Source organism: Lissotriton vulgaris, chromosome 7 (genome assembly GCF_964263255.1).
Source record: "Lissotriton vulgaris chromosome 7, aLisVul1.2, whole genome shotgun sequence".
NCBI classification, from domain to species: Eukaryota; Metazoa; Chordata; class Amphibia; order Caudata; family Salamandridae; genus Lissotriton; species Lissotriton vulgaris.
In genome coordinates this window covers 1,438,722,042-1,438,735,773 of record NC_141695.1, presented here as the reverse complement: position 1 = coordinate 1,438,735,773, position 13,732 = coordinate 1,438,722,042, and the positions used below count along the sequence as shown (strand labels likewise).

At 48.7% G+C, this 13,732-nt stretch overlaps 1 protein-coding gene across 1 annotated transcript in view; it reads left to right on the top strand.

Annotated features, from left to right (window-relative positions):
• Positions 1–3,035: 3,035 nt before the first annotated feature.
• Positions 3,036–13,732, top strand: part of LOC147705790 (chemerin-like receptor 1) — a 95,595-nt gene continuing 84,898 nt past the window's right edge. The window contains exon 1 of the mRNA XM_086932246.1: positions 3,036–3,097. Within this exon, the coding sequence (XP_086788372.1) occupies positions 3,073–3,097 (25 nt within the window). The 5' untranslated portion in view covers positions 3,036–3,072. The remainder of the gene's footprint in view (positions 3,098–13,732) is intronic.

Genomic DNA, 13,732 nt, shown 5'->3' with positions numbered 1-13,732 from the left:
TGAACATTCTGTGAGACTCGAAGTTGGCCGACAGTCAATGCTTAATTTGAAATGGTTGTTTTGGGTGCTGGGGTTAATTATCAACACCAACTCCTATGACAGTCTGAACTATGATGCGCTGTTTGTCTAATTAAGAGAAGAGCACAACAACAGTTATTTATTCATTCATTAAATATTACAAATGACTAATACCTAATAATAAGCCATCATTATAGCTCAGGGCGCCTGGGATTGCATTGTTGCCTCTCTTGTAGGAGTGAGATGGCTAGTTGTTACCAGGGCTTTAAGTGGGGTGAAAAATCTGGGGGTCTTTCAAAGGGGCGTGGCCAGTGTAATTAAGGGCTGAGCACCGGTGAGACCCGGCCCACTTAAAACTTGTTACATTGGTACTGTCAGAGCTGGCTCCGGCAATGGGTGGTGCAAGCTGCAGCGGGCTCTGTAAAGTTAACTTCTTGACACAAGCTGCTCTTGAAGCATTTTATTAACATAGACAACACACCAAGGGAAGGTCTGCAGGGCAGGGAGCAGAGCCCGTTAATACCGTCAGCTGTCAAGGTCAGCCCAGCTGTCAACATGCCAGCTGGTTGCTGACCAATGAGGCGCAAGGGAAAGGCACATGCAAGGGAGGGTAAGGGAAAGAATGGAAGGACTAACCACAACACATCTCCTTCCCTAAGAAACAAAAGAAGGTTAGACAATAGCTACCCCCCCTAAGCTGTAACATTTTTAAACATGTCAGTCAACCACAAAGTCTTTATATTTGCTTAGTTTGCTCAGAATGGGCCATAGCTGCTAGTGCCAGCGCTTGCTTCTCCGGCACCATCCGTGGACCTACTACTTGTGTCCTCAGTGGATATGTCCTCCACACTCACAGCATCGCCTGTCTCCTTTAAGTTGAGATCACACTCCTGCTCCCCATTACCAGAAGTCTCATGTTCAGAGTCTATTCAGCTTGTCTGCGCACTTTCCTGTGGCTCCACAGACTCGCCTGAGCTTAGAGTCTTGTCCATTCCAATTGATTCTATGCATTCTTGGTTTTGCCTCATTCTGAATTCTGTACTCTCCACTGGTGCACCGAATTGACTGCCTTCCACATCTTCCTCATCATCTGTACATTCCAGGTGATGTCCGCCCTGCTTGTCACTACGTTCCATTTCACTTCGTTCCTTTACCTCTGATCTATGACACATTGCCATCCTTGAAGCGTGCCATACTTTTCCATCACTGAGTAATGCCGAGTTACAAAAAACTTCAACCACCTCTAAGGGTGATATCTAGTCTCCCCCTTGACTACATGTCCACTTTTTTAAATTCTCACCTTGTCCCCTACCCTGATGCACACATCTTTGAAATTCTTTCTCTTGTCGTGCTATTCCTTGTAAATATCTTGTGCTTTCTTTATCTTCTCCCTACTGGTTTCCACGGACCATTGTGTTGTTCTCGCTGACTTGAGCCATCCGATGTTGTCCATAGAAATGGGCGTTCTTCCTCTCATTTCTTCGAATGGGCTCACTAATGTTTTTTCTCCTGGAGTAATCCTGTACCGCCATATCATTTCCTTTACTTCCTTCCTCCAACATTTTCCACTGTTGTTAGCCAATTGGATGGTTCCTTTTATCACTCTATTAAACCTTTCCACTGCGCCATTTCCCGCTGGATGATAGACAGACGTGGTTTTTGTGGGTGATATTCCTGGCAACAAACATTTTGAAAGCTTCCGAAGTGAATTGGCTGCCATTTTCGCTAACTATAGTTTTCGGAATACCTTCCCTGGTGAATACATCGTCCATGAATGTTAATATGTCGCATGTGTCCACCTTCTTGCACACCTTTATTTCTGGCCATTTTGACAGATGGTCCACCATTACTATTATGTACACCTGTTCATCCTGCCATCTTATGAGTCCTGTTATGTCCACTCCGATCCTCTCCCACGGCATGTTAGGGCACGTCAAAGGTTTCAATGTAGGCCGGAGATCTGTTTGTGATTTGTCTGAATTTTCTCAATCTACACAGTCTCTTACCACTCTTTCTATTTCCAAGACGGGCTCCGAGCTGTTTGGGTTAAGGGTAATGCAAAGCTTTCCCTGGTCTTTCCATCCTAATACTGACGGGCCTGTAGCCGCCACATACAATTTACTGCACATTTCTCTTTCCTTGAAGAAGAAAGGTACCTCTCTGTACCCCAGAAGCTTTATTAGTTCCCCAGTAAATGTTTTCAACATTATGTCAGGCTTCTCCAATCTTTTTCCCAAGACACGTTTAAACTTTCCTTCCCACACTTCGTGGTTGACAATGGTGCATGGTGAACCCGAGTCTGCAATTATTTCAAGCTCTACACCTCATATTTCCACCTTGCAAACTGGTTTCTTCTTATTGTCTTTGTTGTCACCTTTGTTATCTGATGCCTCTGGCACATTTAATATGCAGAAATCATATTCCGATTCTTCTGATGAGTTTTCCTCATCCTCCTCTTCCTCTTGAACATATTTTACTTTAATTTTTCCACTTCTCTTGCATGCTTTTTGGAAATGTCCCACCAATCCACACTTGCTGCATTTGGTGTTCCTCGCCGGGCAGTTCCAATCATTAGCTAAGTGCCTGTCACTGTTACAGCGATAATGTAATAATAATAATAATAATAATAATAATAATAATAATAATAATAATAATAATAATAATAATAATAATGATAATGATAATGATAATAATAATAATAATAATAATAATAATAATAATAATAATGATTTGTTTCCTGACGAGTGTCCTCCCGTTTTTTTTTTTGCGAACTAATTTCTTCCTACAGCTGCATGCGACCGGGAGTGCTGCCCGCCCGAGAGGACATCCCAAACGCATGCGCCAAGTTATCAGAGTTCCTGAATTTCATGTCCATCCTTCCTCTCTTCACCAATCATTTTTTCACAGGATGCTCTCTGTATCCCCCCGAGATGTACAGTTGAAAAAATACAGTAGAGGAGGAGGAGGGGCACTCCGCAAGCCCCAGGACAAAACCAGCTGCGCCAGCATAGGACTTCTTCAGCAGCGCGCGGTCGGTGTGGATACTCGAAGCTGATGCGCGAGCGCAAACTGCCGTCAGGTAAGAGCCGTCACGAGGCTAGTTCTGGAATGAATTCTATGCCACGCGACTTCCCCAAACTCGTTATCTGCCACGGCGATCCGAGTGTGCGGATAACAGTCGTGATGCCGCGTTGGAAACTTCACTTAACCTTTATTTCCGAGCACGAGCCAGCAGGACCAGGACTCGACACTAAGCTATTGAAGCGCTTTGCACGAGCACCAGTTCTTTTAGGCTAGGAAGGTCACATTCGTTTTTTGTGCACGGGGAGATTAGATGATTCCCTAGAATCACAGAATGTTCAGCTGATGCCGACGATTGAACCTGGCTCCCCAGTTCCTAGGTCGGCAGCTGTGGCTGTAACGCTACATCCTCACGAACCGAGTCAGTGCTCGCAGTTAATAAAGATGGTGAGGTGATCTGAGGTAATGAGGAGTTGAATATATGTTCTTATAGGCACGCTGTTACCTTGGTGCCCAGAGCAATCGCGGTTCTCTTCCAAAAAACACGCAGTGTCAGAAAATCCTGTATTTCTATTTGCAGTCGCCTGGGCATGTCAACCTTTTGAAATGAAAGGGGTCCCATCTCTCTCCCTGGTATAGGTGAAATGTGATGGGACGAGCTTGGACCTGCGTGCAGGCAAGCAACATTAAGTTTCTGCTTTTTTCCTCACAACCCTGGCGCTTAGCTCAGACTTAGCTGGCAGTAAAGGATGTACGATATGCTTTGCTCTCTCTACTTATTCTGATGCTGTGTTGTATTATGGCGTTGATGTTTGCAGAGTTCATGTCTCCTATTGGAATATAGCCTAGGTTTAGGTATGGGGGCATAAAATATTGTTTCGAAAGGAGCCCCTCCTCGTATGAATACTATTTTGGGTAACAATTAGCACTTGAAAGCCAATTCACAGAGAGCATTTTTTAGTATTGGCTATAATACAACAGGAATACTCTTGTACATAATCTTACATGCCTGTATATCAATACTTCCATTGTATTCCCATTGTAGGTGTTTTGAGGCTAAGTCACACAATCATGTATTAGTACATAAAAGTATTCTACGTTGCATACTCTGAAATGCCTTTGTGACTAAACCTCCTCCCATTCAGTGGCAAGATACTCCTCAGGGTGATCATGAGCACTACATTTTCTGTTATGTTTATTTTCAACCGGCTTGCAGGCAATGCATGTTTCAGTGCTCCTGATAGGATCTGCTTTGCATGGGCAAGCTCTACTTTGTGGCAGTGTGGGGTTTTGGATGGTGTCTCAAACAGATTCACTGACACAGGATGTCGGGGTAGTGCGGGTTTTATTATCTTATAAAGTCTGCGTTTCTGTACAGGCACTCGGTAGAAAGGTAGGGGTTGTTCTGCTTCTTCCGTGGTGGATCTTCCCCCTCCGGACCGTCGGTCCCACTGCCTCCTGGGAGCTGTAGGCCTTCTCCCCGCCGTCTCGATATCCTCGGTATGCCGGTATGAAAAAGAAAGGAAATCGTCTCAGTCAAACTGATCGGTGCGACACTTGCTCGCAGGGAAAGGGAGTGAGGAAACACACGTGAAACCCGTACCCCTGATCAGTGACGTGACCTCGTGTAAAGACAAGGGGGGGGATGTGCAGTAGGGGTCTCGTGCATTCAGTGAGGCTTGCCTCGTCTAATGCCCGCCCACCCGCTGAACCTGGACCGTACCTGGTCGAGCCACACTTCCGTGTTAGTGTGGCTGGGCGAAGCGCGGTCCACAATGCCTCCTGGCTTGAAGCTGTAGTCGCCCTCAGCGTCGACCTTCGGACCTGGCGCCGCCTTCTCTCCTGAAGCCTCCTCGGAACTCCGCTCCGCCTGATGTTCTTCCCCCGTCCTTCTCCGAGGTCCCGGTCCGTATCCCCCGTCTTTCCTCCGATGTTCCACCACGTCCTCCGCCTCCGTCCTACGCTCTTCTTCCTCTTCGTCCTCCGATCCTCGTCCTCCTCCGTCCTCCGATACTCATCCTCCTCCGTTCTCCGATCCTCGTCCTCCGTCCACTCCGCTCCGCTCTCTCTCCACTCTCGCCACCAGTCTCCTACTCCGCCTCCGGGTGTCTCGCACACCTGGTTGGACTCCGGGATGGGTTTTACCTCTTCGGTGAGGGCGTGCCGCCATTCTGGGTCCGCCCCCTTAAAGGTGTAAGGCTGCCTGTTCTCCATATCGGGCCGACGTCGGATGACATCCGGAGTGTTCCAGGCCTCTGTGTGCTGCACAAAAAGAGTAGAGACGTTAATAGGCATACCCGGGGGCCCCTCGTCCGGGTCCCCCATGTCACACACCTCCCCCCTAGGAATCTCCCGATCGGGGAGAGGGTACCGAGACAGGAAGTCCGCATTGATATTGTCAGACCCCTTCTGGTGCCGGACCTGGAACCTGAAGGGTTGCAAGGCCAGGAACCAGCGCATTACTCGTGGGTTATTTGAAATGTTCCTTGCCATCCACAATAGAGGGGCATGGTCAGTGTACAACAGGAAGGTACGCCCCTCCAGATAGTAGCGCAGCTTGTCCACCGCCCACCGGATGGCAAGGCACTCCTTCTCGATGGTAGGATACCTGACCTCCCGTGGGAACAGCTTCTTGCTGATGTACAGGATGGGCTGAATGCCCCCCTCCCCTGTGTCCTGGGATAAAACAGCCCCGATGCCGAAGTCCGAAGCATCCGTATTCAAGATGAAGGGTTTGTTGAAATCGGGAGATGTCAGCGCCGGACTGGTGGTGATAGCCTTTTTAAGGGTTTGGAAGGCCTTCCACATGGCCGGTGTCGGGCTGTGGAAGTCCGTGCCGGTTTTTGTTTTCCTGAGGGTATCGGTCAGGGGCGCCGCCACCTCTGAAAAAGCTGGTATGAATCTCCGGTAGTAGCCTACCAAGCCTAAAAAGGCTCGCATATCCTTCATGTTTTTCGGGAAAGGGGTGTCCGCTATGGCCCTCACTTTTTCTATTTGCGGTTCGATGGCACCATGTCCCAGGAGGTATCCCAAATATTTGACCTTATGGAATCCTATTCTGGACTTCTTGGAGTTCACGTGTAGGCCGGCGGTTTTTAGCAGTTGTAGCACAATGCCGAGATGGTGTAGGTGGTCTTCCCATGAGGGGCTAAAAATGATAATGTCATCTAGGTATGCAGAGCAATACCGATGATGTCCCCGTAAGACCGTATTCATGAGCCTCTGAAAAGTGGCAGGGGCTCCGTGCAGTCCGAAGGGCAAGACAGTGAATTCGTATAGTCCCTCAGGTGTTGCGAATGCTGTTTTTTTTCTGTCTTCCTCCCGTAGGGGTACCTGCCAATACCCCTTGGTCAGGTCTAGTGTGCTTATGTACTTCGCGTCCCGAGTTTCTCGATGAGCTCATCTATCCGGGGAATGGGGTAAGAATCGAATGCAGATACCGCGTTTAGAGCACGGAAGTCCATACAAAAACGGCTACTGCCATCAGGTTTTGGTACCATGACAATGGGTGATGACCACTCACTCCTGGACGGCCGTATCACGCCTAACCTGAGCATCTCCTCTACCTCTCTCGCGATTGCTTCTCTTTTGGCAGCGGGTATCCTGTATGGACGCTGTTTGACTGTGGTCCCAGCAGGCGTATCGATCCTGTGTTCTACTAGGCTGGTCCTTCCTGGAAGGTCGGAGAATATAGGAGCAAACCCCTTCAATACCTGGCGGAGTCCGTCCTGTTCGTCCTTGTACAGCTCCTCGTTGACAACCAAATCATCCAGGGTGGTTGTGGCGTCCGTCTTGTTTGTGGTTACCAGATGGGCTGTCACTGGATTTGTTCCCAGCCATTTCTTCAGCAAATTTATGTGGAATATCTGGGATTTTTTTGCTGAGAGACGCAAACGGTACGTCGTCTTACCTATCATCTCGGTGACTTCAAAGGGGCCCTGCCATTCGTTTTGGAATTTCTTGGACGTCGAGGGCAGCAGTACTAGGGCCCAATCTCCAATGCGTAGGGATCTCCATTTTTTCCCTTTGTTATATTGAACCTGTTGTTGCTTCTGGCTTTCTTCCAAGTGTGTAAAGGCAAGTTCTCTGATTTTTCCCAACTTGTTCTTTAAGTTTGTACTGTATTCGAGAAGAGCTCTGGTCTCTCCTGTTTGTTCTGTTTCCCAGACTTCTTTTGTCATGTCCAACAGGCTTCTGGGTTGTCTCCCATAAAGCATTTCGAATGATGAACAACCAAGACTGCTTTGTCTCTGGCCCCTGATCACATACAGGGCCAGCGGTAACAAAGCGTCCCAGTCTGTATGATTCACGGTAATCATTTTCTTTAGGACTGTCTTTAGGGTCCTGTTATACCGCTCCACTAATCCGTCTGTTTGCGGGTGGTACACGGAAGTCTTAATCTGGTGTAGTCCTAACAACTGGCACACTTCCTTCATAACCTTGGACATGAATGGGGTCCCTTGGTCCGTGAGGATCTCTTTAGGGAACCCCACTCGAGAGAAAAGTTCAAGAAATTTGTCGGCTATGTTCCGGGAGGTAGGGGCCTTTAGTGGAAACGCCTCTGGGAACCTGGTGGCATAATCCACGATGACGAGAGTGTATTTGCAGCCCTTTTTGGTGGGCGTTAATGGACCTATTAGGTCCATACCCACCCTCTCAAAGGGGGTTCCTATGACCGGAAGAGGTTGCAAAGGCACCGCGGGAGGTCTCTGGGTATTTTTTTTCTGGCAAAGATCACACGTTTGACAGTGTTTTTTTATATCACTGTAGATACCCGGCCAGTAGAAGTTCCTGAGTACATTTTGTGTGGTTTTCTCACTCCCGATATGTCCAGCCAACAGGTGTGTATGCGCATAGAACATGATCTGTTCGCGAAAACAGGATGGCACCAACAATTGCATTGGGTCATCTCGAGAGGCCTGTCGGTACAGTAGATCCTCCTTGATCAGAAAACGGGGGTAACTGGGGGAGGTGTTGGTTAGTCCGCTGTGTGCCTGCTCCCAAGCGTTGATGAGGGAGTCATCGTTGGCCTGGGCGAAGCGAAAACTCCTGTCTCCCTCCCAGGGTCCCGTGGACAAGAGAGTAGGTACCGCTACCTCACGGTCGCTGTCCTGGCGTAGGCGGCCTTTGAATAAGTTCAGGAAATGGGGATTATCCGTACCCAAGATCAGGGGTTCAGGCAGGGCGTCCAGTACCCCCACTTTTACAACCAACCTTTCCATCCCCTCCAGCCCAATGGGGAGGTGTGCGACCGGGTACTCCTTCACATCCCCGTGTACGCATTTTATGAATACACTGGTGTCAGGCACCAGTTGCAGAGGCTTCACATAAGACCCTTGGATCACCGACTGTTTACACCCGGAATCAAGGAGTGCCCTGACCACCACCCCATTGACAGCAACACTCACGTGGAAGGAGCCTCCCAGTTCTGCTGAATACAACACCGCCTTGGGAAGATAGTTGATGTCCATCGGCTCTTCCGGGGTCCGTTTCTGGGGGCATAAGCGAGCTATGTGTCCCCACTGTCCACAGTCAAAGCACTGCGGACCCCGGAATGGGGGATGTTCCGCAGCCGATGGTCGTGGTGGGGGAGGGAGTAGTCCCGGCGGAGCCCTTACTCTGCGTTCGGGTCTTGTCGGGCCCTTTGCTGGTCTGTCTGGTTCCACATTATGTAGACGTGGTTGGGCTCTGGCATAGGTGGAGGCCATCTCCATTGCCTGGGTTGTAGTTAAATTGGAATGCTGACGCAGCCACCGCTGTGTCCCATAGGGAAGGGCTTCGAGGTATTGCTCCAGGTATATTTTATCCATGATCTGTTCCTTGGAGCATGTTGTCGGGGTAAGCCATTTGTCCGCTGCGGTTTTCAATCGAAAAAACAATGTTTATGGATTGTCGCCGGCTTGCCCTCTTTCCTTTCGAAACCGCACCCTGTAGGCTTCAGAGTCCAAGCCTAGGTGATCCAGTATAATAGTTTTGATCTGGGCATACGGCGTTATACCATTGCTGTTAGCGACCTGATATGCTGCCTGTGCCTCCCCGTTCAACAAGGGGGCTAAGAAAAATGGCCACTTATCCAGAGCCCATCCACATGCCAGAGCCACCCTTTCAAAGTTAGTCAGGAAAGCGTCGGGGTCCTCCCCGCTGACGTATTTCTGCAGCGAAATACCTGCGGGAGTAGGGGGGGCCCGGCTCTCCCGGACAGGGAGACTGGCTGTGTCACCGGTACCCCTCATTCCCTCTAGTTGCTTGACCACTGTACTCCGAAACGTGTCTCTGTCCAGTTGGGCGGCGGCGAGTTGCTGCTCTATCGCCCATGCTAGCTGTTCTTGTCCCTTCACGAGGGCCTGTAGGATCGCATCCATCGTTGTATCCTCGATGTTTACCTCTGGAATGCCCGCATTCTCCACCACTTGTGGGGTTTCGGATGGTGTCTCAAACAGATTCACTGACACAGGATGTCGGGGAAGTGCGGGTTTTATTATCTTATAAAGTCTGCGTTTCTGTACAGGCACTCGGTAGAAAGGTAGGGGTTGTTCTACTTCTTCCGTGGTGGATCTTCCCCCTCCGGACCGTCGGTCCCACTGCCTCCTGGGAGCTGTAGGCCTTCTCCCCGCCGTCTCGATATCCTCGGTATGCCGGTATGAAAAAGAAAGGAAATCGTCTCAGTCAAACTGATCGGTGCGACACTTGCTCGCAGGGAAAGGGAGTGAGGAAACACACGTGAAACCCGTACCCCTGATCAGTGACGTGACCTTGTGTAAAGACAAGGGGGGGGATGTGCAGTAGGGGTCTCGTGCATTCAGTGGGGCTTGCCTCGTCTAATGCCCGCCCACCCGCTGAACCTGGACCGTACCTGGTCGAGCCACACTTCCGTGTTAGTGTGGCTGGGCGAAGCGCGGTCCACAATGCCTCCTGGCTTGAAGCTGTAGTCGCCCTCAGCGTCGACCTTCGGACCTGGCGCCGCCTTCTCTCCTGAAGCCTCCTCGGAACTCCGCTCCGCCTGATGTTCTTCCCCCGTCCTTCTCCGAGGTCCCGGTCCGTATCCCTCGTCTTTCCTCCGATGTTCCACCACGTCTTCCGCCTCCGTCCTACGCTCTTCTTCCTCTTCGTCCTCCGTCCTCCGATCCTCGTCCTCCTCCGTCCTCCGATACTCGTCCTCCTCCGTTCTCCGATCCTCGTCCTCCGTCCACTCCGCTCCGCTCTCTCTCCACTCTCGCCACCAGTCTCCTACTCCGCCTCCGGGTGTCTCGCACACCTGGTTGGACTCCGGGATGGGTTTTACCTCTTCGGTGAGGGCGTGCCGCCATTCTGGGTCCGCTCCCTTAAAGGTGTAAGGCTGCCTGTTCTCCATATCGGGCCGACGTCGGATGACATCCGGAGTGTTCCAGGCCTCTGTGTGCTGCACAAAAAGAGTAGAGACGTTAATAGGCATACCCGGGGGCCCCTCGTCCGGGTCCCCCATGTCACAGGCAGCTATGCAAAGAAGCCAAGCTGAGCTGGGTGGCGGGTGTCTCCTAGTGAACCCAGGGTTCACTGCTGTACTTACACCACCACATCTTGTTATTTCTAGGCTCTGCTGATTTGTCCCCCACCCCCAAGGAGCTTTATATAACCACAATGTGCCCAAATTAACTTGGAAATCTGACAACTATTATTTGCTGTGTGTTAATGTATCCGGAATGTCTGGAAGTCTTGGCAGACGTTTTACAATGCAGACAAGTTACAGCAGCTTTACTTTCTTAAAAACAAAACACATTCCTTTTCACAATATCTACTTTCTTTCTTAATGGTGTCTGGATGGGTAAAAAGATTGCACAACGCCCTGTCACTTTGAGGTGGAAATGTCCAATTTTAAAAATGCAATACTTTCCGTAGGCCCTATTCACGAAAGGTAGTAGATCAGATGCCTTTAGATTTATGCCTCCATGAAGAGGCAGATTTACTATTTTATGGGACTCACAAATTCTCCCAGATGTATGCATAGAATGTGGCACCAGATACAGGTTTCAATGTTCACTTTTGGGAATGGCGTGTGATTATTTCAAGGACGCCTATTTACCTTGAGTGGAAGTGTCCATAGTGGAGAAGTTTGCACAGGAGGAATGGAGCTCCATCTGCAAAAGTGCTTTTTGTCTTTTTTTCACAAGGAAAGCTTTTTTCCCCCTGAAGAGATAGCCACACCCGCATCCTAACCAAATATAGAGGAGATCCGTTCCATTTTCAAAGCTTTACAGGGAATAACTTCATCCCTTTGCATGAGTATCTCTCTAACAATTGCCAGGGTGGAAAGTGGGCAAGGAATGTTTGGAAATGCTCACACATGTATATGTTGATGGGAGTGCCCAAACGTTCAAGGCAAACCATGCCTTGGAATACACACTTCTCACTGCCTGAGTGGGATTAACAAGTGAAAATGCCTGTGCACTAATAGCTGAGCAATCTGCGCTCCTAAATGCATAAACGGATGCCAATAATTTATTTGTGGATTGCTGGCAGATGTAGAAAAGTAAAATTTGGTCAAAAACGTATGTTTATGGCTGAATTTGCTTCTGTGAATTGGCATCGCTGTGTTTATGTTCATGGAAGACCAAGATTTATCCTTGTTTTTGTTCATCTAACTCCAGTACTTAATTTTAGCAATTGGCTGCTGTTTATGCAAAACAACTTAGGCAGGCACCACTCTCCCAGTATTTCCTTAATATGGTCAAAGAATTTTCCTACTAAACAGTGGAGAAAAAAGTAGGAAGATGGCTTTATTTTGTCTCTTTCTAACCCCTGCAACACATCCCTTGATCCTTCACTGGAGCAAATACTTCTGCTTGGCACACCTTAGCCCCGAATACTAGAACTGAACTCACCCGGCTTGCCTACACAAAATATAAAACAAGCATTGGCATAGCCAATAGGTCTCACCTTCGGGGCATTATAATTATTTAGACAGAGCTTTTGGCTTTGTTAACGTGCAATGTGCAATAAGGTGAAAGGAAGCATGCACCACAGCTGTGCACTGGGGTGAAAGGAGGAGCATACCACATATCTGCACTGTGCATGTTTGTGAAAGGAAGCACGCACCACTACTGTGCAGTGGGGTGAAAGAAAGCACTTGCCACAACTGTGTACTGTGCAATAGGGGAAAGGAAGCACACACCACAGCTGTGCATTGTGCAGAGATTTCAAAGGTAGCACACACCAAGGGCTGCGCAGAGAAGTGAAAGGAAGCAGTGATGAAGAAACACGAATGTTGAAAGGTGCGGTCCATTTTGAAGCTGTGCACCGTGCAATGGGGGGAAAGGAAGCATGCACCACAGCTGTGTACTGTGCAGAGATGTCAAAGGTAGCACGCACCACAGCTGCACAGAGGTGTGAAAATAAACGCACACCACAGCGCTGAAAAAACGCCAATGTTAAAAGGTGCGGTACATTTTTAAGCTGTGTACTGTGCAATGGGGGGAAATGAAGCACGCACCACAACTGTGCACTGTGCAGAGATGTGAAAGGTAGCATGCACCACAGCTGCACAGAGGCATTATTTAGCAGCCGGTGCCAGCAAGCATGCATGCACAAAAAGCAAGTGCTAATAATTTAGTGCCCATGTACACACCGGCAGACACCGGCTGAAATTAACCCCCAGCAAGGGCCTATATTACGCCCCTAGATCGAGCGAGCACCAAAAGCAATGTGGGGAAAGGAAACATGCACCACAGCTGTGTACTATGCAGAGATGTCAAAGGTAGCACGCACCACAGCTGCGCAGAGGTGCAAAAGGAAGCACGCACCAAAGTGAAGAAAAAACGCTAATGTTAGACGGTGCGGTCAATTTTTAAGATAGTACCCAAAAAGAGGCCACTATAGAGGCCAAGTACAGAGTACAGCAAATGTCTTGACAATAAAATACTAATACAAAGATAACGGTGCAGGAAGAGAGTGCTGACATAGATGAAATGCGAGTGCTGGAAAAAGAAGCACGCACTCTTGTGGCGGTGGGGTCTGTCCCTTGGCCAGGGTGGAGGGAAAGCAAGGTCTTGAAATGAAACATGATCCACAAAAGATGGCACGCTGTGCACCGCTGCTCGCTCCCGCCGCTCGCTCCCGACAGCTAAACGCTGTGTGACTAAACATTTTCAGAAAAGATGGGACATGCACCCGCTTTTGGCCAATTGCGTGCTTTCATTTTTGAAAGCCACACACAAAGGGCAATAGCATGTGTATAAAATCGAACGCCACACGCACAAGTTTGCAGAAAGTCTGAAGTGATTCCAAGAAGCCTTCTCCTAGAGCAGTGCATGCACACTGAGCTAGGCTTGACCTAAAAATCAGTCTGTTTAATCCCTTTCTGAACAAATTGCAATGTCTTACAGGCAAATCGGCTAATGGTTATGATATTTTTTTTGTTATACTTCACTGGTCTTGTCTTCTACTTTGCATATTTCCCAAAACATTCAGGAAAATTCTCCCCTGTTTCATCTGTCTTCTTCAACTTCTCTCCACTGTTCCCATGCAACCATTCCTTAATATACATTTATTTATCCCTTGTTCTTATTTTCTATGTAAATTGTTAAGTTGTATCTAAAGGGCCCTAACAATCTTTGGTGAGCTTTGCAAACCTTAGGTAAATAAACAAATACAAATATTTAAAGTGAAGCAGGGTTCGTGAGAAGGCAAATTCCAGATGAGGAAGGTTTCAGCAAGGAGG